Source organism: Rhincodon typus, chromosome 22 (genome assembly GCF_021869965.1).
Source record: "Rhincodon typus isolate 14 chromosome 22, sRhiTyp1.1, whole genome shotgun sequence".
In the NCBI taxonomy this organism is placed as follows: domain Eukaryota; kingdom Metazoa; phylum Chordata; class Chondrichthyes; order Orectolobiformes; family Rhincodontidae; genus Rhincodon; species Rhincodon typus.
Window position 1 is genome coordinate 31,023,147 of NC_063353.1, and position 24,885 is coordinate 31,048,031.

Genomic DNA, 24,885 nt, shown 5'->3' on the forward strand with positions numbered 1-24,885 from the left:
GAATCTGAGATAACAAGGTGCAGAGCTGGATGAATACAGCAGGCCAACACTTTCTGAAGAAGGGTCAAGGCCCAAAACGTCAGCCTTCCTGCTCCTCTGATGCTGCTTGGCCTGCTGTGTTCATCCAGCTCTACACCTTGTTACCTCAGATTCTCCAGCATCTGCAGTTCCTACTATCTTTGATCTGATCCAGAACCATTTCACCCTCTGATCCATTATAGTGTGTAAGAGAATCAATGCACAGCATTTAACTGGCCTCTGAAATGACCAGCAACTTAGTTGTACCAAAACCACTACAGCTAAGTCAAAGCCAGTTTGACTGCGGCAGTTAAAGGAAGCAGCTCATTGCCACCTTCCCAAAAAAAATTAGGGATGAGTGACAAATGCTAGCCTCACCAGCAAAGTCCATATTCCATGAAATACTAAAAACAAAACTTTCATCTTCTCTTACTCCTTAAAACTTAACTCTATGACCAAGGTTTGTTTGTGTGTCCCAATCCCGTCTAATGTAAACCCAAGCAGCTAAAAATGAAATTAATAAAAATTAAGCCAAAGAGGGGTATTGATTGAAGACACTTGCTTGGGGAGTGATGGTATTAACACCACCTATTGTTCTCTGAACACAATCATAAGACTGTTACAAGAAACACACTTGACCCTAAGATCCCAAAGTTGCTACGAGACAATGACAGAAAGGATGCCATGTGACATCTTCATGATATTTCTGTCTCTATTTTGGCAATAGATTAAGCATGTCAGCCTGTCCAGGTGGAAATGGATATGGATGGATATGTCTTAGATGATGCTATGTTTAAAGTTCCCCTAAAGATTTAGTTATGTATTTTGCAGCTCGTTTTATGGGATGTATGAACCTAACTGTGGGCTGGACAAAGTACTGATGTCATGGGGACATGATGGTAAGTGGTGTTTGGGAGTCCAACGTTGCGACCGAAGATAGGGGAGATTTTTAAGGAAACTGAGTGCCTGTTGTACCACCTGAAAACAGAATGTAGAAGTGGCATTTGGCTATGTTCATGCTAACTCTAAGCATACAGGACAATATGCCAAAGCATCAGAATTTATGGAGATGATGCACATTGATCGGGACTAGATAGATTGTTATACATAGGAGTGTAGGACTTAACAGCAGGCCATTTGGCTGATCGAGCCTGCTCCACCATTCAATAAGACTACAGCTCACCTGGCTGTGGTCTCAGCTCTATTTTTCTGTCTGTATGCCAGAAACTGGATTTCCTTGTCAAAATCCACCTGATGTAACCTTAACTGTAAATAAATAGAAATATCCAGTCTCCACTACCTTGTGGGAAGAAAAAAATTCTCATCTATCTTAAAGAGAGATCTTTTGTGTATAACATATTTTCCCTAGTATTAGTCTCCTGGATAAGAGGAACCATCCTCTGGATATCCAGTATCCCCCTACATCTTAAGTGCATCAGTAAGATCACCTTTCATTCTTCTAAGCTCTAATGGGTACTGGCCTAACCTGTTCAAACTATCTTCATAAGATAAGCCCTTCATCCATGAAATGTGTTGAGTGAAATTTCCCTGAACTGTTTCTAATTTAATTACCTTTTCCAAATGAGATCAAAACTGTACATTGTGTTCCAGATACGGTCTCATCAAGTCGCCGTACAGCTGCAGCTTTATGTTCCATTTCTCTTTTAATGAATATAAATATTCCACTTGTCTTCCCAACTACTTGCTATAACTGTATACTCATGTCACATACCAAGGCATACAGATCCTTCTACAACAGAGTTCTGCAACTTCTCTCAATTTACACTAGATATTGCTTTTCCGATATTCTTGATGAAATTGGAAAGTTCACATTTATCCACATTATCTCTCTCTGCCAAATTCTCAACCAGCCTATATCCCTTCGCACATTCTCACCTCCTTTTGAAAACTTCCTTTCCCAATTATCAAGAATCATCAGCAAATTTCAAATCCATTCATTCAGTCCCATCATGCAAATCTTTGCAAATAGTTCAGGATGTTGTACTAATTCTTCTTGCATTTCACTAGTTACAGCTTGCTACTCTAAAAACAAAACCAATTTATTCCTGTTTTCTGTTAGCTACCCAAAGTGCTTTTCATTGTGCAGTAACTGTAAAACACTTTGCAGTGGGAAACAATGAAATAAGTCAGTGAATTAGTTAACAAGGGCAATAGATTGACAATTATAATCCAGTCACTGAAACACTTATTGTCAGAGAAAAAAGAACTATAACAGGGTCATAATTTGAGGACTATCACCGGGAAAATGGATGAGTTAGGTTTTCAAAACAACGGAGTATCACCTGGAATAACTTGAGGGAGAAACTAACAACATTTAAAGCAGTTCACATGATTTAATTGAATAAGGATTTCAGAAAGAAGAACACAAACAGATATGGCACAAAACAGGAAAACAAGATTGGGAGATTGTCCCAGCAGAGGAGGCTAGGATCATCACCACAAGCACAATGAGTCAGAGAATTTACAACCTTTAAGGAGGGGCTCTTGTGGTGCAGTGGTAGTGTCCATACCTCCTCTGAGCCAGGAGGTCCTGGGTTCTCGTCTCACCTGCCCTGGGAGTGTGTGTAATAACATCACTGAACAGATTGATTATTTAGTAAAATATTCACAACCTTTGAGGCTGCTACGAGTTCACGTTAGTGGACCATACCTTCAGTTACTGTTGTAAGAATCCAAAGAGGAGAACTTGGGACAGATGCTATTTTGTTTTAAGGCTGGTAACACTGAACAGTTAAATACTAAAAGAAAATGAGTTTCTTGAAAGTGGGTTTGCTGGTGAAGACTCAAAACAGACGGACTGTGTTGCACTCACCATCACTTCTTATTATAGCACGTGTTTGCAGGAGAGCAAGAAAGTGAAAAAAACACACAAATGAAACAAAAAAAACTCCTCTTAAAACCTTGTTAAATGGGATGATCTGAGTTCCACGGCTACTTCCTGAGATTTAACTTGGCCCTTTCTCTTATAGAATATCTGTACAATGTACTGAAAACTAATGGGTGCAAACTTCCTGAAGAGGTAAGTTTGAAAGCTTTCCAATTTCTTCCCTGAGCTTAAAATCTGGATTAATGTACCAGGTGATCACTATTCTCCACAACTGCATGATATTCCAGGCAGCCATAGCTCAGGGGTACCATACATACCTCAGTCATTATGTCATGGGTTTAAGTCTTATTGCAGGGTCTTGAACACAGAATCCAAGCTGATACACTTGGGTGACTGTCAAGGGGTACAATGGGAGTGCCCCTCTGCTGGAGCTGCAGTACTGTGGGAGCACTATGTTACAAAGGGCAGAACTGCCCGCGTACCCCTCAGAGGAGCAATACTGGAGAAAGCACTAACTGATGGGAAGGAGAAATTATAGGAAAGAAGTCAAGAAAGGGGAAAATTCTAAAACAAAAATTGGTGTCAATAAACATTTTATCATGTCTGTGTGTCTGTCTATGTTTGTATATTTGGTTCAGGGACTGTACATGATCCGCTTCCATTCATTCTACCCCTGGCACACGGAGGGAGATTACACGCATCTCTGTAACAGCAAAGACCTGCAAATGCTTCCATGGGTTAAAGAATTTAAGTAAGTTCATTAAAAATGCTGCAGCTGTTCTAATCAAAATTCTGTTGTTTCAGCAAAGCTATTAAATCTGTGCCACACAATTAACGCTTGGTAACTTTAGCAGAGGGAACAGAGATGTCAGAAGCAGGTTGAAAATCAATAAACAGGGCTGTGTCAATACAATGAAAAGTCAATGGGAAAACCATGGAGACCATCAGGGGATAACACTTTTGTCAGTGCTGGAGCTACTGGAGTACATAACTGGTTTTTGTGCTGAAGACTGTTCCTGAGCTGAGTGTTAGAGACTGTGTCACTATGGGAGTGATAGCACTGGGAACAAATTGTGAAGATGGCTTGGTGATTTTCAACTGGTGTTTAAAGCAGAAAAGTAAAAGAAAATGAGACATGGAGTAGTCACCGAGAACAGAAACTAACTGGAACAACTCAAGTCGGGAGGGTATGTAATGGGAGAGACTGATTTTCCATGTTGAGATACTTTCTGCCAGCCTAACCACACCCTTCTGTGCTTGCAGCAAGTTTGATCTGTACACCAAGTGTGATGACTTGCCTGATATGAAGACGTTGCAGGCCTACTATCAGCAACTAATTGATAAGTATTGTCCAGGAAAACTGCACTGGTAACCAGCAGAACATATTCAACCTCAAATCAATGCTCTAATCTTGGATCAACAGCTTCAGAACCGAAACAATTTTAAAGGTTGGTTAAAATGATGACTTTCCCTCAAAATGGCTGCTTACCCTGAATTAAACACTATGTGGAGTTGGATTCCAACTTTAGACCAGGATCCATTGGGTTAATCTGACTGTGACTTCCACGGATCGGACACATCCTATTGACCTATATGTTTTCATTTTAAATAATTGTTCTCTGCATCCATAATTCACCTTGTGGAGGGTTCCATTGCTGTTGTAATAGGGAATGAATCACATCCAGTTACTGTTTTTCACAACATCACTGCTCCACTTGCTATCAAATCTTACACATGCTTTTGGATGAGTTTGAGTCCTTGAAGCTAAATATATTTTATATTAGTAATAGTGATTTTTAAAAAAAACATCTGGATTTAGTGAGTTACAGTGGAGTAGTTGGATAAACTGAGGGAACATACACCACTTTGTCTCACACAAATACCTAGTTTTAAACAACTTAGGTGAGGAAGGTACTCCCGTCATCGCTGCATCAGCTGTTCAGGCAGTGGGTCTACAGCTCAGTCTGTGACTGCTAGAGCCCAGGAAACACAAACTCAAGATAGAAATAAACAGCTGAGTGAAGGCTGCAAGGAGGTTTCCTGGTTTCCTTCAGTGTAATAACGAGGAGTTAGCCAGGGTACAATGCAAACAGTTAGGGAACAAGCTTTAGAATAATCAACTGCAGTTGGGGAAGTAGAGAATAGGCCAATACAGAGCAGGACGGTTGCAGGAAGTTTGCTAAAACAGCAGTTCCAGTTTGAAAGAACAACCTTTACTGTCCTGTTGTTTCTATGGGTATTGCAACAACTATTGTTAATTAATAAATACAACAGCACTGAAATTAGGGTCACTTGCAGTTACTAATTTTAGTGACTTCACTAAAGTTTTGATTGCTATTCAAAGCTTCCCGACAAATAAAATGCTGTACCATTCCTTCATATCTTAGATGTTGTCTGTCTCTGGGTATAAGGAAATGAGAAATTCATTACTGAAGTGCTGATGCAGAGACACTGTACAGTACATTTAAGATTCTTGTCTTACACATTATTTCACTCAGCTTGAGCTTCTCAATTTGACACACATTAGTATTCCAAACATCCAAAATCTATTCCAGGACCTTGCATTCAGACTCTGTGTTTAAAGAAAATTACATATAATATTATACAAAACAAGAATCCATGGAGTTCCAATGTCACTGGAATATTTTGAGCAGGGAATTTTTTATTGCAGAAGTGAGAATTTTGACAATTCCTCTTAACACAGAGCATCATGGATAATTTACAAATTAAATTGGGATCAAGACAGCAGCAAGAGCCCATTAAATAAGGCAAGTTACCACTTCACCAGGAATCAGCAATTTAAAAACTATAACATACTGACTCATAGTGGGTGCAGGGTGAAACATGGTTAGAAAGAGGAGTGGGAAACTTGCAAGTCTAGTCAGGTGTGAGTGAGAATCCGAGATTTGAACACCATGGAATCAGATGGATTTTATGGTGAGTTACTGACACCTGGAGGCAGAACTGCAACACGGCAACCTTTCCTGAGCCAGACTGCTAGACATCTGAATACAGAATTTGATGTCATATTGGAGCAAACTTAATGACTTACCATTCACAAAGATTTAACAAGGCCTCACAGAAAGACAAAAGCATAACTTTGGAAATATATAACATGATCCTTGTCAATGGAAGGCTTGCAACCAAAGACAAAAGAAGATGTTGTCAAGATGGGAAGAGACCCTTAAAATCCCCTCAATATATAAAAAGCAGCCCGTTTACCAACCCAAAGCGCAGAACGAGCTCTCAAACATTGAATACTGAACCCCAATACACAGATTACCTGATCAGTGAAACTTGGGCAGTCGGGCTCCAATAACTCAAGGCATATCTGTACAATAATCTGTAGATTATGCTAATGAATTCTATGGGTCACCAAGTTAAATACTTCAATTAAACACACAACTTAGTGTAAATAGATAATAAAGTTACACAAAGCACTTGTTAGCCCAGAGTTCAAAACTATGTGCAGTTTTGGTTCTCCACTATAGAAAATACTTAAAGCCACAGAGTGAACAGTGTATATTCTTCATGATTTCAGACATAGGAACTATAGGCTTTGAGGACATACTTGAAACTGGCACTGTTCTTAATGGAGCACAGGAGGCTCAGAGGAGATTTAATAAATTTTTTCTTTTAAATAACCAGTCTGCTTCTACCTCAGACATTTAGATCCTAAGTAAGTGGCACCCTGGGATCAGATGGGATCATTTCTGTCATTTGGCAGGTGTGATATGCAGTCTGGCAACAGAGTCTCTCTCGTTCTCAAATGAACCGCAGCAGAAATGTGAGGGAGAGAGTTAGATAAAATAGAAAAATATAAATCAGTTAAAAAGAGACTCTAATGATTACTTTCTTCTGCGAACATTCTCTAGTGGCTGTTCCTCAGCAGGTGGTCGCACTTTACCCTCTGATCGTCGAAATTCCTTCCACCTCCCATCAGCATCCACCTCCTCACCACCACTCATGTCCTTTCTCTCCGGTCTCCTTGAACCCGGCTTCAATGTGCTCCCTTTGCGGTTTGTTAGCGCCTTGAGCAAGGAGATGAACAACACAGCAATGAACAGTCCCCAAATCACCTGCTCCCCAGAGTAGGGCTCCACCTGTTCACGGGTTAGTTTCAGGATGGATGGCAAAATAGCCTTCACAACCCGTTTCGGCTGCATTTTGTCCTATGAGAAGAACAATAATTAGTTACAAAAACGAAGATGGGTGAAGCACAGACAGATGCAGCACATGACTATTGCATGAGTTGGATGCATGGATAGAGGAAGCTTTACATTGTGTATAAGATCCACAGACAGGACTGCTGTGCCAGGCTCATCATTTCAGTCTGATCTTTGCCCACAAAACTTATTCTTTCCAGTCTCAGCTCCACCTTATTTTCCCTGTTCTCTGGTCTCCTCTGTTAACTTCTATCAGTTGAATATTTTCCAGATGCTGACTTGTCTCCTTCTCAACGTGGGCATTCAGTTCTTCTATCTCCTCCATCAGCATGTCCTGCCCTTAAATACCCCCACTCCCAGCAACCTCAGGGTGGGCTGAGGTGCTTCCATTTCTTCCATGAATGAAGGCACAAACAGTACCCACTCTGTTGTAACAGCTGAATGTGTTCTTATGCTGATCAGATTTATATTTGACTCCACTCGTTTCTAGTAAATAAGGGTCGTCATTATGGGAACCCAAATAGATCTGGGCTTTTCATGGGGAATGTGAACATTCATTCCAGTCCTGCTCAGTTCTCCTGCATTCTTATACTCTCAGGACTGCATTGGTATCACTTTTGGCTGTCTATCCAAAATACTCGGATTCCAGCCTTCCCTCCCTCAACCTTCATATGGCCCATCTTTAACTATTTCTTCTTTGATTTCTCAATCTACATTTCCAGTGTATAATCACCGGACAATATTCACCACATGCCACCTGATGTTATCCTGATCAGATTTCTTTTCACCAGGTTTTCAGGTAATGGCTCAATTCTATTCTAGCAGCTTCTCCAGCCACATTGCATCTGTTCTGATGATGCCACTTTTTACTTCAGTGCTGCTGATATTGTCCCTTTCCTTCAAATGAGGACTCTGCTTTACTGTGGTTGACTGCCTCTTGACCTTACCTGCCCTGTTCCCCAACTTCTCTTCTCATCACTTCCTTTCCTTCCAGACCCACAATAGGAATCTGGTGCCCTCCACACCCATCATAGTGTGAGCTTTATTCTGCATCCAACCAATGCCTTACATATTCTGGACAGGTTTGATAGCAAAGTATAAAGGAAAATTAAATCTTAAATCTAATCATTGCTATTCCTCCATGACTGCGTTTGACTGGTGAGTGTAAACAAATCAGCCACAAAATGCTGTGCAGTCCTCACCTTGAAACCATGTTCACGCAACAGTGATTCCAAATTGGGGTCTCCTAACGATACCGAGGGGAAGAATTCTCCCACATGTTCCCGAGTCCACCAATCGTTGAGCGAGCTGTTGGTGGGAGGCGTGATCATAAATGGGACAGCAAACAGGGAGGGGAAGGGTGAGTGATGGCAGAACAAGGGTATAGCGGGAGGAGAGAGACACATATTAGAAAGGGGATGTATGGCATGGTACCAAGCCATTTGTTCCAAACATCTTTACCTACCACCCCATCAATTGGTTCCAAACACACTGTTCCTAGATCCCTTCATCCCCCTGTTCAATTCAATCTCTCAAACGATAGCAGTTTTACTAGCCCTCCAACACCACATGCTCTCTCTCTCAATTTCCCTAACATCATGCTTTCTGTGTGGCACATTTTCTCTTTCTAAATTCAGCCCTCAATAATGCATCTGGTCTCACCCTCCCAACTGCAGCACCCCATATGCTTTCCCCACACATCCAACATTGCGCACTTGCTCTAACCCATTTTCGCAGCAGCTGTGTCATTCCTCTCTCACGCCACCCACTTACACACACACTAACCACCACCTTGAGACTGTGTGAAATTTTCTCTTTCTGCTCCCATTTCACATCCTGAGTGCACAGACTTCATAGTTCTCACTCAGTATGATGTGAAACTGAAAACAACAAATGCTGGAAATAACAGCAGGTCAGGCAGCATCCATGCAGATACAGCAAGCTAATGTTTCGAATCTATCAGAGATTCCAGCGTCTGCAGTAATTTGCTCCTATCAATACCAAGTGAACATTTTCTTTCTCTCCTAAGCCTGGGACTGTGTTTGGGCTCTCTCTCAACATGATCCCCTTCCACCCCCAGAACTACGTATGCTGTGCTTTCACCCTCCCCTTGTTATGATTTCATCCTCTTGCTCAGGAGCAAACACACACACTTCGCCTCTCATTCCCTACTCCTGAGCCACACTCTCCCTCTCGGGGAATGTACGTTACTCTATCACGGCCACTCACCTGTCGGTCCCGTACATCGTATACCAATACTTGTAGAGCTGGGCTCGGATGTAAGTAGGGGGCTTGGTGCTGAAAGCATATTTGGTCTCATCCACTTGCACCAAGCGAATGACTAAAACCAAAAACAAATGAGAATAAAGAAGAGATGACCAGCTGGATAAGTGGAACTTTTAACACCGTATTACTGCAGAAGCACCCTGTGACAGTGAGAAATACTGCGAGTAGTGCAAGATAACAGTGCAAGATATCACGATCAGCATAATGTAACTGTCAGTTACTGTAAGCAGTTCAGTGCAACAGTGAGATATACCACAACCAGTGCAGTGTGATAGCGAGAGAAACTACAGCCAGCTCAGTGCAACAGGGTGCAAGATTCTCTGCACTCACCATTCCTCTTTCCCTGGAGAAGCCGATGGATAAAGCTGGTGAACCAGGGGCTGTGCCTGTGGTCACCCAGGGCAGCAAACCACATCTGCCAATCGAGCCGAGGCTGGTGTGGGGCCACCAGAGGAGGGGCTACGCTGAGGTTCCCTGGCTTATACATGAATTCAATTTCCTAAGAAAAGAAAAACACTCGGAATATGGGATCAGAAACAACAGGAGTAGTAGAATAAAGGACCAGGGTAGAGAGTTAATGTCCTCATTCTCAGGACAAGGATCAACTGTGGCTAGCTCCCATAAACAAGGCGATGATAAGGGAGCCCTGTATTGCACTCACAAGAGTGAGGACCGAGGGGTACTGTACTGTACTGATAGGGCAATGAATAAAATAAAACTGTACCCGCTCACAAGGAGTGAGGAGGACTATACCACACTCTCCAGTAAGAATGGTGGGGTGCTGGTTCAGAATACAACTCTCCTGGAAAACTGTAATCTGCCCCCATTCACAGTTTGCACACCCACCTTCTCCACTGTGCATGAATCCTACCTTCCATTTCTGGCCATCATAGCTTCCTTCCACCATAACCTCTGGACGACCACCGACCCCAGTCATTCGACGGAACAGTCCATAGGAGTTGACTAGTTGGTAACGGTCGACCATATCATACAGCTGACGAACCTCAGGTCTCAGGTTGGAGTTAGCCTCGTACTCAATGAAGGTATATGGTACCTGGGGTGAAGGCAGGACATTAAATTATCAGTGTCCTGAACTCTCTCCAATCAATCGCTGATGCATCATATAAAAGTCATGACAAATGAGACTGGATCAGGGTGGGAGAGAATTGATGGTGGCTGAAATAGAAAGTGTGTGGGAAAAGATGAAAAAGGGAGAGGGGATGGTGGAAGACATTGTATGTGGACATTAGTACTTTATCTTCCCAGCTAATCCGACTCCATATTTTTGGTAATCAAAATTCCTCCAAAGATCAGCATTTAACAGGGAATCAGATAAACAATTTTAAATGAAGAAAGTGGGATGAATGGCTGGCTTCAGCTGCAGGTCTAGCCGAATTGCAGCTCCAAAGGCAAAATGTGACCCTAAGAGAGAAAATTAGTGGCACAGGAGGTGGCTATTTATCTCAAATTTTTTTTAGAGAGCCAACAAAAGACAGATTCATCCCATTGTACTTCCTAGCTCTTGTTTTGTTGCTCTGCTGGTTACGAAAGTGCACGCCTAATTTTTTAAAAAAATGTGGTAAGAGTTTCTGTCTCTCATCCTTTTAGGCCCTGAATTCCAGGTCTCCATCACATTCCAGGTGAACAAAAATTCTCACCTTTCCTCTAAAGGTTCTACCAATTATTTGATGCACTGTAAATCACCACTAAACTGTGAGACATGGATGGTCTTGGCACTATAAATCAATCTTCAGTATTCACACACTTTTCTTTAACCTTTAGTCTGCTTGAAGGAAAAGGAATGACTGGCAAATAGGAGGCTTTTAAAAGTGTGATATCAAGAGTCCAGGGACATGATGTCCTGTTAGGGTGAAGGGAAAAGGTTTAGGGATCCCCGACTGACGAGGGATATTGAGGCTCTGGTCAGGAAAAAGAAGGCGGCATACATTGGGTTTAAGCTATTGGGCTCAAGATGATTGTAAGTGTAGGAGCACACTCAAGAGGGAAATCAGAAGAGCAAAAAGAAGGTGTGAGACTGATCTGGCAGATAAGGTTAAGGATCATCCCAAGAGGTTTTATTGCTATATTAAGAGTAAATGGGCGATTAGGGAGAGAACAGTTCCCTTAAAAATCAGCATGGCTGTCTATGTGTGGAACCATAGGAGATAGGGGAGATTTTTAATGAATATTTCTCCTCAGTGTTTACGGAGGAGAGAATCATGGATGCTAAGCAAATAAAGGAAACAAGTGGGAATATTTTTGACCACATACACGTTACCAGAGAGGAGGTGTTTAAAGCCTTAAAGCACATTACGGTGGATAAATCCCCTCGGCCTGATCAAGGCCATCCTCAGACGTTGTGGGAGGCTAGGGTAGAAATTGCAGAGGCCCTTGCAGAGATTTTTGCTTCATCTTCAGCGAGTGGAGAAGTTCTGGAAAACTGGAAGGTGGCTAATGTTGTTCCATTGCTTAAGAAAGGTAGCAAAGACAAGCAGGGAACTACAGGCCCATGAGCCTGATATCAGTGGTTGGCAAGTTACTGGAGAGGATACTGAAGGACAGGATCAACCAACATTTGGATAGTCAAGGTCTGATTAGGGATAGTCAGCATGGATTTGTACATGGGAAGACACGTCTGACAAATCTTTCAGAGTTTTTTGAAGAGGTAACCAAGAAGATGGATGAGGGTAGGGCAGTGCGTGTTGTCCATATGGACTTAGTAAGGCCTCTGACAAGGTTCCACATGGCAGGCTAGTCATGGAAGTTAGGTAGCATGAGATCCAGGGAAAGCTAGCTAGTTAGATTCAAAATTGGCTCAATGGTAGGAAGCAGAAGGTGATGGTTGATGGTTGTTTTTCTGAAAGGAGGCCTGTGATTAGTGGTGTGTCAATGTGGTCGATGCTGGGCCCTTTGTTATTTACATAAATGATCTGGATGTCAATGTACAAAGCATGATTAATAAGTTTGCGGATGATACAAAATTAGGAGGTATTGCTCATAGCGAAGAAGGTTATCAAAAGTTACAGAGGGATCTTGATCAGATGGGGAAGTGGGCTGAGGATTGGCAAACGCAATTCAATACAGACAAATGTGAGGTGTTGCATTTTGGAAAGTCAAACCAAGGTAGGACTTACATAGCAAATGGTAAGGTCTTGAGGAGTGTTGCGGAAGAGAGGGATCTAGGAGTACAAGTACATACTTCGATGAAAGCGGCATCACAGGTGGACAGGTTGGTGAAAAAGGCATTTAGCATGCTGGCCTTCATTGGTTGAGGCACTGAGTACAGGAGTTGAAATATTATATTATAGTTGTATAAGTCATTGGTGAGGCCACACTTGCATTATTATGTACAGTTTTGGTCACCCTCTTACAGCACAAAGAGGATTTTCGAGGATGCTGCCAGGACTAGTAGGCCCGAGTTAAACAGACAGGTTGGCCAGGATAGGACTTTATACATTGGAACGTAAGAGAATGAGGGGAAGACCTTATTGAAGTGTATAAAATCATAAAGGGCATAGATAGGATGAATGCATATAGTCTTTTTCCCAGGGATGGGGAATTGAAAACTAGAGGGCATAGGTTTAAGGCGAGAGGAGATAGATTTAAGGAGGACCTGAGGGGCAACTTCTTTACGCAGAGAGTGGACTGCCAAGAAAGTGGTTGGGGCAGGCACAATAGCAACAGTTAAAAAACATTTGGATAGGTATATGTATGGAAACGGCTTAGGGGGATATGGACCAAATGTGGGCAATTGGAACTAGCTGAGTGGGCACCATGGTCAGCATGGACCAGTTTGGGTCGAAGGGCGTGTTTCCATGCTTTATTACTCTATGACTCTAAACATTTTCACTCTCTATCTCCTTGAGTCAGCTATTCCACAGTTACCATCCTCTTTGAAGGAGCTGAGTCTAACCATGTGCTTCAGGACTTCATTCTAATGAATACATTATCAAGAATTATCCATTCTCTTAGAACAATCAACTGGATTATTAATCCTCCTGTCTTCTCACATGAGTCCCTAATAACTGAATGACAATTTTGACCTAATTTCACACTCTCCAAATAATTAACCTTAGTTTTTCAGTATCTGAATAATCCGGCCCTATAACATGGCCCAGGCTGAAACATGTGCATATTCTAGGGAATGAACTTGATTTGCCTTCATTGATTTGGGCTGTCATTAAACTATTAACTGTCGTTCTGTTTGTAACACACACCTCTGAATCAGAAGAATGTGTTCAAGTTTTACTCCAGAGACACGAGTTCAAAAATCAAGTTTGACACTCTTGTGTGAGAGAGTGCTGCACTATAGGAGATGCTATCTTATAGATGAAACTTTAAAGCAAGGTCCTCTGTTCTCTCAGGTGCACAGTAATGATCTCAAGGTGCTATTTTTAAGAGGAGTCTGGGATTTCTTCCTGTTGTCCTGTCCAATATTTAGCCCTCATTCGTCATCTCAAAAACAAACCATTTAGTTTTTAAACATCTTATGAATGCTTATAGGATATTGGCTGCTATGTTTTTGACGTTACAACTATTATATTCAAAAGTTCTTAATTGGCTGTAAAGCACTTGGGAATGCCTTACGGTTGTTAAAACATCATATAAATGCAGTCTTTCTTTTACTTGAACTAGGACTCAAAATTCTGAAGGGAAGAGTCCCAGCTCCACCTCATGCTCCTCACTCACCAGACTAACAGCAAACATTGCAGCAGCAGCAACAGCAAACACAGCCCACTGAGAGGTAGCCCAGAGCTTGGCGATAAATCCTCTCACCATGAGGGAGCTATGAAAGAGAAACAGATTTAATGTTAAAACAAGAGGTAGCTAGTCAATGCAACTTGAGGGGTTCATAGGACTTGGGAGTGTGATTGTGGAAAATCAAGAAACTGAAGGATGGGGGATTTGGGCAACAGGACCCCATAAACCAAGCACATAATAAGTAAAACAGGAGTGAAAAGGTGCAAAGTAAACTGTGCAAATTGGAAAGGATGTTGCAGCAAGAAACCCTGTATCTGCAGATAGGCAACATCATAGACCATGAATAAGAAAAGTAAACCCGGTGGGGAGTGGGAAAAGGACATGATGAATGTTTTCTGCAATTTTTCTATTTGTGTGGACCCACTCAACTTAATGGGGGCATTGATTAAGAAGAGCAGGATATTCTGCCGTATTTATCCCTGAATCAACTTCACCAAAAAAACACAGATAATCTGATTGTTTACTTCATTCCTGTATGTGGGAGCTCAGTGTTTGCAAAGTAACCGAAGTACTTCCATAAACCTCAAGGACATTCTGTGTGAGGAACAGTTTGTTAAATTGGTTAGATAGCTAGAGTGTTTCAGGTTATGCTAACAGCAAGGGTTCAGCTAGGGTAGCCTTGGTGTCTGTCTCCTTGTGGATGGCAGTAGCACTAAACTGGTAAAAACAGATAAATATCAGCACGCAATAAGTCAAGGACATGCCTTCAAGCAAAGCACTCATGAAGGAAGGAGGGAAAAAAAGATTCTGTACAGCTCCTCAGAGACCCACCTGAGCAGTGATGAGAGTATCTCCCACGTGAGGGACATAGCACCAATCCAGATGGTGAGTGGAGTCACGGTCTTCAGCCATCGTGTAAACTCATGGAAAGTAAAGCCTGTGAACCATGATGAGAGAGAGAGAGATTTGAGAGAGCCCATGTTGTACCTGCTCTGGGAATGTTTAGCTGGATAATGCAGAAGGATCTCTAATCTTTACCTGACCTGTGCTATGTACGGTCTGGAATGCTTGTTGATACAGCACAAAGTGAGGTTTACTCTGCTGAACCTGTGCTGCACCTGTCCTTGGAGTGTTTAATACTAACAACTGAATGCTTCAAACTCCAGTGAGTTTCATTCGTAAAACCATTTTTTCAAACAAAAGATTTGTCATTCTAGAATTAGTCTGTACCAGCATTTTAGTGGAGCTATCCAATTAACAATTCTCTTTGCAAGCAACTTCCCCTTCAAGCAAGCATCCTATTCTCTACTGAGTGTAATTATATTTCCTTCTATCACACTCTGTCACAATACATTTCGGATGATAAAAATTTTTTGTCATTGTTTGAATGCTTTACTGATGTGTCAGTAAAGCCAAAGATCCCATGTGCTTTTTAAATAGTCTCTGCGCCTTGACCGGCTACCTCCAAAGATTTGTGCACATACACTCCCAGTCTGATGATGGAAACCTTATTTTGTTTTGCCTCTCTTCCTTCTTCCTACCAAGATGTATGACTTACCCCTTTTCTACGTTAAAATTATTCTGTCACATGTCTGCTTATTTTATCTATCCATGCCTTTCTGAAGCATATTACTTTCCTCTTCAATGCTTACATTTTCAAGTTTCTTAACTGCAAATTTTGAAATTATGCTCTGTATAGTTAAAAACAAATTGTTAATATACACTACCGCCTCTTTAGTCTGGAATGCTTGGGACAAAGTCACTTCTGGATTTTGAAATTTCCTGAATTATAGAAAGAAGTTAGAATGCGTAACAAGCATATGAACTGGAAAACGGGGTATATACAAATATTTAGCTGAAACATAAAACAGTGATGAAAATTTATAAAGTAATAATAAAAATTGTTTTACTTATCCAAATACTATAGCTTCCAGGTTTCCATTCTGCACAAAGTAATGTATGAAAACGACACTGAGGATGCTTGGGTTTGCTCAAAAGCTTTTCAGACTACTGGTGTTTCCAAACAATAGAATTCCAGACTTCAGGGGTTACAGCACATAATAAAAAAGATATTTCTAACTCTTGGGGACAATATATACTTTCCTCCAGTCTCAGAAACAACATTTGTCATTATTTGCTGTTGATTTTGCATCCAATGCCCCTTTATGTCCTTTTAGTTTCAAAGGCATTGATTTTGCTAATGAGTCATTTACATAGCACTTTGAAACCCTATATGCACATCAGCTGCATTACTCCTATCAACCCTCTGTGGTGTCAAAGAACTCAATTGAGTTTCTTAAACATTATTTTCCTGTGACAAAAATATATTAGCTTTCATTTTTGAAAAAATTTATTTTGCGGGACGTGAATGCCACTAGCTAGGGCAGCACTTATTGGCCATGCCTAATTGTCCTTGAGAAGATGGTGACGTAATAGCTTCTGGAATCACTGCAATCCTTTGTGTGTGAATGCTCAATTGGTTATTTGGAAGGGACGTCCAGGATTTTGACTCAGCAGCACTGCAAGAACAATTAATATTTCCAAATTAAGATGGTGTGTCTTGGAGGGGAACTTACAGGTGGTGGTATTCCCATACATCTGCTGCCCTTGTCCTTCTAGGTGGTAGCAGTTGCAGGATTGTAAGGTATTGTCAAAGGAACCTTGGTAAGATCCTACATTTTTTAGCCCATGCATTGAGATGCCAAGTAATTTTACCTGGATTGTTGTTTTTGAAAGTTTCCCAACTACGGTTAGGCTACTGCCTCCTCTTTACTGTGGCAGTGCAGTCCTCTTTAGTGAAGATAGATGAAAAACACTGATTTTCTATCTCAGTTATGCCCTACATCTCTACAAGAGAATTTCCTCTTTTGACTGGTTCAATGTTCACCCTTCCCTTGGCTATCTTTTAACTATTTTTATTTATTATTGTATATCACTGTACCATTTTCCAGTACTCATACGAAGGATGCACAAATTTACTGCAGAAGAGATGAAAACAATTACAACTTGTAAATGTAAGGAATCTTTAGTAACTAAGCATTGAGAATGATGTCTGAAGTGGACCAGAGTCTGCTGGTTTGTTGTGAGGCAGGCTGACGGACTGACACAGGCAAAGAATCTGAAGTTTGTGATAACACAGTGTGGAGCTGGAGGAACACAGCAGGCCAGGCAGCGTCAGAGGGGCAGGATAGTTGACGTTTTGGGTCGGGACCCTTCTTCAGAAAATCTGAAAATCAAAAAATCTCTCTCTGAATCTGAAGTTTGTGTTGTTCATACCTGCTTTGGATTCTATCATCCTTTTCTCCCAGTTGAGACTTAGTCCAAAGTAGTGAATTGTTCCATAAATCAATGTTACATAAACTGCCAGCTCAGTGAGGCCAACGACAAAAGATTGTAGTGTCCGCAACCAACCCAATCCTATAGGGAAAAGAAGCAACAATTGCAGTTCAAATGTCAGAGTTCAATCACTTTCTCCCTGGACATACATCACGAGTTGCTGAGCCTGGGCCTGCCTACAGGGACTGACGACGGGTACGGCATCAGTCACGGATACTCAACATGGACACGTCATCTGCCACAGTGTATGTACCACATGCCCTCCCCTCCCCTGCCTGATACTCACTCTCAGGATTTTGCTTCTTGCCTCTCCTGACCCAATAGTGTATATGCTGATCGTCCAGTAGTGAAAGCCCCAGAACAATTGAGAGTAGATTGAAGAAATTATAGTTACCAGTGATGATAATTAATACCTGGAGCAGAATCTGCAGATCCAAAAAACAAAATCCATTAGTGAGAAACGTACATGGAAGTTGAGAGCACAAGCAAGACACCGAAATCTTCTGCACAGGGACATGGAAGACTGTAAGTATGATAAAGACCAGAAAATGTCATCTTTCTGCTTACTTCAAACCCATCCCTGTCCTCCAAACTTCTTTTGCAATCTTCAACACTTTCTCAATTGAGAAGGCAGTGAATAGTCACCATACCCCAGATAAGAAGGGCATTAGGTGCTCTGTTTAACTCCAAGAACACCTCCCCCCAACCCCACCCCCATTCAGGTGTTTACAGAACCTGGACCTCAATCCGCCAATGCAAGAATCTCAAGCCACAAACTGTACGCTCTCATGTTGTTCCAAGCACAAGTGTACCAGGGGTTCTCAGATTTGAACAACTCTTCATGACATTTCCCTATTTTGGCCACACCATCCTTTGACTATCTGATATTACAGTCAAGTATTTGAATTAGGTTTATTGTCATGTGTACTCAAGTACAGGAGTACAGTGAAAAGACTACAATGTCGTCCACATGGCACCATCTAAGGTACAAAGTGCCGAGCTACAAATCTTAATATACAAAATAGAGAAATAAAGAAAAAAGTTACATTACCTTACAGTTATTCATAATATCAGTTAGAAAAATAAGAAATAAAATTAAAAAGATATATATTACAGTCTTTCTATAAAGGGTCTGCAGTATATCAGCACAGGGGCATTCACACGTGGTCTGACAGGTCAGTCGTTTTGATATCTGCAGAATCTGGGCTTACCTGTGTGTAGAATGCAAATATCCTGAGGTGACGGATTGGAGCAAAGAACAACACAGGAACCACAATCTCCAGCACAAACACAATGACCACGCTGAACTTGTGAAACCAAGATGGCAGCTGATGTGCAAACCAAGCAAAAGAGGTGGGGATGCACTGTGTCTCGTAGTGGTATGTCAGAGCTGCAAGGAGATCAGCAACATAAATTTAATGAGTTCTGATGAAACATCATCACACCTGAAACATTTACGCTCTTCCTCTCTCCACAGATGCTTCAAGACTTGCTGAGGATCAGCATGGTTTATTAATTTCAGCATGCACAATAGTATACTTTGTACAGTGTTTGCACTTGACATTTTTCAGGTTCACCATCAGCAATCCACCCATATGTGGATAACATACCCAAAATCAGGAGCTCATTGTTCGTGTATGGAATAACTGCTATGATATGGGAATAAAATCCCCATGAATGGGTGGGACATGCATATCTCTGATCTCCTCAAAGATCAATTGTAAACACCAGTGAGAACGGTTGCATAAAAACCAAGAAATTCTGATACTTTGCACAAAATACAGGACTGAACAACATCCAGTCTTTAAAAAAAAAACCAAATCTCTAGTGCTTCTTGCAATACTAAAAATAACAAATGGCAAAAACATTGCCCAACCCAAGATAACTTGTGCTTTTATAAGCCAACTTTCCATTATCTGGCCAAATCTAACCTCAGTAAAAGGTCCACAAACCAGGTAATTGTTTTGCTGCTTTACTTCAGACACTGTGTTGCTTTATAACTGGATAGCAACACCAATAGTTCACCTCTGACTCCTGCCCCAGTTACGATTCAAGGAGAAGCATTGGAACCACCAAAATCAGACGCTGCCCTCTTGGTTATGTGCTGTGTGTATCTGACCCTTACCATTGATTCCACAATCAACTATATCTTTCAAATATATCATATGTAAAAGACCACAACAATGTTCTCCTGAACCTTGATTGTCTCCAGCTGATGGGATGCACGGGAAACACTTCCAGATATGGGTGCAAGGTTGAACAGCACGGCTTTTTTTTGTAACAGATAATGTTGAATTGATCTTGGGGCGGGCTGCATCTGGCCAGTAGTACAATTAGTTGGGGTGGTACTGGTGTATATCTAACTGCAGTAACATTTACTCACCTGTTAGACCCCACCATGTGGGGCATCGACTGGTCAGTTTCACCACGCCTGACGCAAACATTAACCTGAAGAAAAGCCATCGCACCAGCCAGAACGTGATGCCATCATGGTGCCGTACAGGTGTTGCACGCCATTTCTTCAAGTGTAGTGGTGCCACTATGATTGCCAGGAATCCAGTCTCCAGTAGCAAACTATCCCTACAAAAATCAGTGAGGTGCTAGTTACAATACATGATTCACCTCTTTACACACTGTCCACTGCTTAGCCCTTGCATACTGTTCACACCTTTGCACACTGTTCCCTGCATGCATATTGCACGTGGATCACTCCCTGACATGCTGTTCTGTGTCCCTCGCACACTGTTCCCTCCTGACACATTGCCCCTCACCAATACACTTGCACACATTCTGGGAGAAGGTAATAGGGGATGAGATGGACTCACCATTGAAAATAGAGGAAGACTTGTCCAACCTGGAGAAATAAAAGGTGAATCATTAACACTTTGAGAGATTGCCCCCTCATTGAACATCTTCCCCCTCAAAAGCTCAAGCCTGGAACCCAAGATCACAGATCAACTCCTCCCAATCCTTACCCCACTGGTGATCAGTTTTTGTTGCACAGTTTAAACTCTCTCTCACCAGATCATGTTGCTCTGGGTTTTGCTGTCACCTCACTTTGGAATTCAGGCCTAAATCTCAAAAAAGATTGGCTCTTGGCCCAATCTCTAACATGCCACAAACCTGACCCAGAAGCTGACCTGTTCCATGCCCATGCCTGGAATTGACAAAACATACATGAACATGAGTGGAACAAGCTCACAGACATGGATGGGAAAGATACATTACGCCAATACACAAGACACATACATAGTCCTGCCAAATTTGTTGTGCCACAGTTGGCTCTGCTGCAGGGGAGAGGAAGAATAAGTATGAGAAGGCCATCATAATAAGGAATTCAATTGCAAGGGAAATAGATAAATGTTTTTGTGGCCCCAAGCAAGACTCCAGAATAGCACTGTGCGCAACCCCCCCCACCCCCTTCAAGTGGATGGATTAGTCAAGCAGACAGAATAAAATGGATACTTTCTCGTGGAATTAGAGGCTTGGCTGCAGGGTGACCAGGGATGGGAACTGAATATCCAAGGGTATTCCATTTTTAGGAAGGACAGACAAAGAGGAAAAAGTGGTGGGGTAGCATTGCTAGTTATAGATTACATTGATGTAACAGGAGAGATATTACCTCTAGTGTAGTAGGATCTGTATGCGTACAGCTTAAGAAATATCAAGGGACAGAAAACAACAGTGGTTTGTATTTAGACCCCAATACTGCAGCAGTAATGTTGGAGGAAAGCATCAAACAGGAAATGAGAGAAGGAAGCAATAAAGATACAGCTCTAATTATGGGCGACTTTAATCTGCATGTAGATTTGGCAAGTCAAATCAGTAACAATATCAGGGAAGAGGAATTCCTGGAGACTGCACGAGATGGTTTTTTGGATTAATACATTGAGAAACTAACTGGGAGACAGGATATTGTGTAATGAGAAAGGAACAATTAGCACTCCAACTGGGAGGCCCCTTGGGAAACAGGGACCATTCCCGCCTTCCTGACCTGTCCGTCCTTTCTCCCACCTATCCGCTCCTCCCACCTCAAGCCCCACCCCACCTCCTACCTACCAGCTTCATCCCCACCTCCTTGACTGTCCGTCTTCCCTTGACTGACCTACCCCCACCCTAACTGGCTCCATCCCCGCCTCCTTGACCTGTCTATCTTCTCTCCCCCTATCTGCTCCTTTATCCACCTTCCATTCGCCTCCGCCCCTCTCTCTATTTATTTCAGAATCCCCTTCCCCTCCCCCATTTCTGAAGAAGGGTCCAGACCTGAAACGTCAGCTTTCCTGCTCCTCTAATGTGGCTTGGCCTGCTGTGTTCATCCAGCTCTACACCTTGTTATCTCAGATTCTCCAGCATCGGCAGTTCCTACTATCTCTCTCATAATATGATGTAATTCTTCATTAAGATGGAGAGTGATATATTTGATTCTGAATCCAAATAGAGATAACTACCTTGGTACAAGGTGCGAGCTGGCTATGATAAATTGAGGAGCATTACTTAAAGGGATGACAATGCATAGGCAAGGGCAAACATTTAGAAAGTACATGGAGGAACTGCAACATTTGTACTTTCCTATCTGGCACAAAAACAAAACTAGAAAAATGGCTGTGGCATGGCTAAATGGGGAAATTAAGGATAGTGTTAGTGTTACGAAGTTGGGTAGAGAATTCATGAATTGGAAGGCAGGAAGTTAGAATTTGTTGATAAAAATGAGCGTGGGGTAAAGATTGCCACAGTCCCTTTAAGAGCTTGTGCTTTGTCTGCACTTCGAAGTTTATAAATGTAGGTGCACAGCAAGTGCCCAGATGGAAACATTTTGTATAGAACAGACAAGCAGCACTTTTTCCAAGACAATAAGTCTGAATTTGGCCAATTAATTTAAACGAAGCACCTAGATACGGAAAGCCAATGAGTTTAAATCTGATGGTGTTGACAACCTGAAACCAAACACATTATAAGAATTTGATTATGTCATTACGGGTATCTCCGATGAGGGCATTTGGAAAATCGGGGAGAGCCAACTGCCACCTGAACAGAGAGCCATCTGCCAGAGTTAGCACCATTCAGTTCTCAGAGAAAACCCATCTAATTAATCACAGGTATCATGGTGTTTTAGCTCCAAGTCCTCATTGAAGAAATTGTAGAGATAAAACATCCCTGACTGCAGAATTAGCGGAAGAAATGCATTTGTCAAGAGAGCTGAGATGACAGAATATTCCAGAAGGCAATCTGTGCGAACGTGGAGAGATTAAGTTGTTCTCTTATTAACTGGGTTTATTCAGTGGGACTTGTGTTTATTTGAACAGTATTCCAGTAGAATTTAGACCAATTAATAAGTAGTTAGTAATTTAAGGGGGAATTGTCAGTTTGTTAATAATTCTGTTAATTTGTTCATTGTTGGGTTAAATAAATAAATTGTTTCTTATTACTTGTAAAGTGGAGATCAAAGATTTTCTTTCTTTTAGCTACTCTTTTTTAATAGATTACGAGGGGAAAGACGAGCTTCTCTGGGTGTTTCGGGGGTAATTAATAGAGGGGAACCCCCAACTCCCTTTGTAACAGATTGGGGTGTGTGTTTTAGTTTAATTATTAGAGGGGTTTGGCTATTCCCCTTCCGTAACAATTAGATCCAAAGAAAGGGCATGGAAATTGGCCAAAATGAGCAACAGACTCAATGATCAGGAGCAGTTTAGATTTCAGGAAAGGAGGACAATGGGATTGATTAAGAAGAAAAATTGAGTATGGGAGTAAGCTTGCAGGGAACTTACAAACTGATTGTAAAAGCTTCTATAAGTTTGAGAAGAGAAAAAGATTAACAAAGACAAATCTAAGTCCCTTACATTACAATCAGAAACAAGGTAAGTTATAATGGGGAAACAAAGAGATAACAGACCAATTAAATACATATTTTAGTTCCATCTTCACAAAGGAGGACACAAATAATGTTTCAAAAATGTTGGGAACACATGGTCTAGTGAGAGATAGGAGCTGAAGGAAATCAGTATTAGTAGGGAAATGGCATGGGAGTCATTGATGGGATTAAAGGTCAATAAATCTTCAGGGCCCAACAATCTTCATCCCAGAGTACTCAAGGATTTGGCTCTATAAATAGTGGTCATCTTTCAAGATGCTATAGACTCTGGAATAGTTCCTATGGATTGGAGGATATCTAATGTAACCCTTTGATTTAAAAAAAGGAGGTAGAGAGAAAAACAGGGAATTATAGACCAGTCAGCCTGGCATTAGTAGGGAAAATGCTAGAGTCCATTTTAAAAGGTTTAATAGCAGAACATTTGAACAACAGTGACAGGATTAGACAGAGTTTGGATGAATTTATGGAAGGAAAATTAAACTCCACAAAACTACTGGAACTTTTCCATAATGTCACTGTTAGAGCTGCTAAGAGGAAACCAATGGATGTAGTTGATTGGACTTTCAGAAGGTGTTTGATAAGGCCCCACGTAACAGTTTAGCACATAAAATTAAAACGCTTGGGAATACGGATAGAGTGCTGACTGGATAGAGGACTGGCTGACAGACAGGAAATAGCAGGAATAAACTGGTCATTTTCCAAGTGACAGCCAGTGGGTGACTAGTTGGGTACTGCAGGGATCAGTGTTTGGACCCCATCTATTCATAATATAGGGGGCTCTGTTATAACTTGTGTTCCAGCAATGCGAATTGGCTACAGTGAGAATGATGAATAGGGGAACGCTATTTCTAAAACACGAACTTGTGTTGGCTACCACGTGATTTCATCGGTGTGCAGAAGACTTAAAGATTAAGCCTGTAATGGTGTACCACTTTGCCAGCCCGTGAGCCTTGAGAGGTTACCTTAAGTCTACTCTAGGCATGTACTTTAGGTCAAACAAAACAGGTTGGATGATGGGGCAAATTTTTTCTGACTTTATTGTTGGTGTTTTGGAAGATGTTTTTAGAAAGTATTGCAGGAAAAAAAATTTAGATTTCAAGATTCTCCTCATCCTGGATAAAGCATCAAGCCATCCTCCCACAACTGGTGATCTTTCTGAAAACATCAAAATACTATTTCTACCCCCAAACACAACCTCTCTCCTTCAACCCATGGACCAGGGTGCAAGAGCAGTTTTTAAAGCTTATTATTTAAGGCGCACATTTAACAGGCAGCTTGCAGCCACTGAGGGGGATAAGGACAGTGTTCTTCAATTTTGGAAGAGCTTTAACATCAAGGACACAATTGACATTATCGTGGAGGCCTGGGGTAATGTCAGTAAGGACTGCTTGCATGCAGTTTGGCGGAAGCTTCTCCCAGACGTCTTTCAAGATTTTAAAACCTTGATCTGTCAGAGGAGCATCTAAGAATCAAAGAACATTGTGTTGATCTTGCAAAGCAAGTTGGATTTGAAGAAGTGGAGAGTGAGGATGTTGAACAGCTGCTTGAATCCCACTGTGAAGACCTCCCCACAACCAATCTACAATAACTTGTTGCTGAGAGGCAAGTGGAAGCTGAAGATGAAGTAGTAGTAGTCTAGGATGCAGCTCCATGAGAGCTTT

General features: G+C 41.6%; 2 protein-coding genes across 2 annotated transcripts in view; one reads left to right on the forward strand and one right to left on the reverse strand.

Moving 5' to 3' along the window:
* miox (myo-inositol oxygenase) overlaps positions 1 to 5,245 on the forward strand; it is a 13,612-nt gene extending 8,367 nt beyond the window's left edge. The window contains exons 4-8 of the mRNA XM_048609971.1: positions 746 to 768; positions 850 to 917; positions 3,009 to 3,058; positions 3,505 to 3,617; positions 4,130 to 5,245. Coding sequence (XP_048465928.1) covers positions 746 to 768; positions 850 to 917; positions 3,009 to 3,058; positions 3,505 to 3,617; positions 4,130 to 4,238 — 363 coding nt within the window. The 3' untranslated portion in view covers positions 4,239 to 5,245. The remainder of the gene's footprint in view (positions 1 to 745; positions 769 to 849; positions 918 to 3,008; positions 3,059 to 3,504; positions 3,618 to 4,129) is intronic.
* A 263-nt stretch (positions 5,246 to 5,508) lies between these two features.
* lmf2a (lipase maturation factor 2a) overlaps positions 5,509 to 24,885 on the reverse strand; it is a 28,376-nt gene continuing 8,999 nt past the window's right edge. The window contains 12 exon segments of the mRNA XM_020531085.2: positions 5,509 to 7,038; positions 8,235 to 8,340; positions 9,262 to 9,373; positions 9,649 to 9,817; positions 10,190 to 10,372; positions 14,008 to 14,104; positions 14,851 to 14,956; positions 17,296 to 17,436; positions 17,642 to 17,780; positions 18,567 to 18,745; positions 19,739 to 19,935; positions 20,181 to 20,209. Coding sequence (XP_020386674.2) covers positions 6,715 to 7,038; positions 8,235 to 8,340; positions 9,262 to 9,373; positions 9,649 to 9,817; positions 10,190 to 10,372; positions 14,008 to 14,104; positions 14,851 to 14,956; positions 17,296 to 17,436; positions 17,642 to 17,780; positions 18,567 to 18,745; positions 19,739 to 19,935; positions 20,181 to 20,209 — 1,782 coding nt within the window. The 3' untranslated portion in view covers positions 5,509 to 6,714.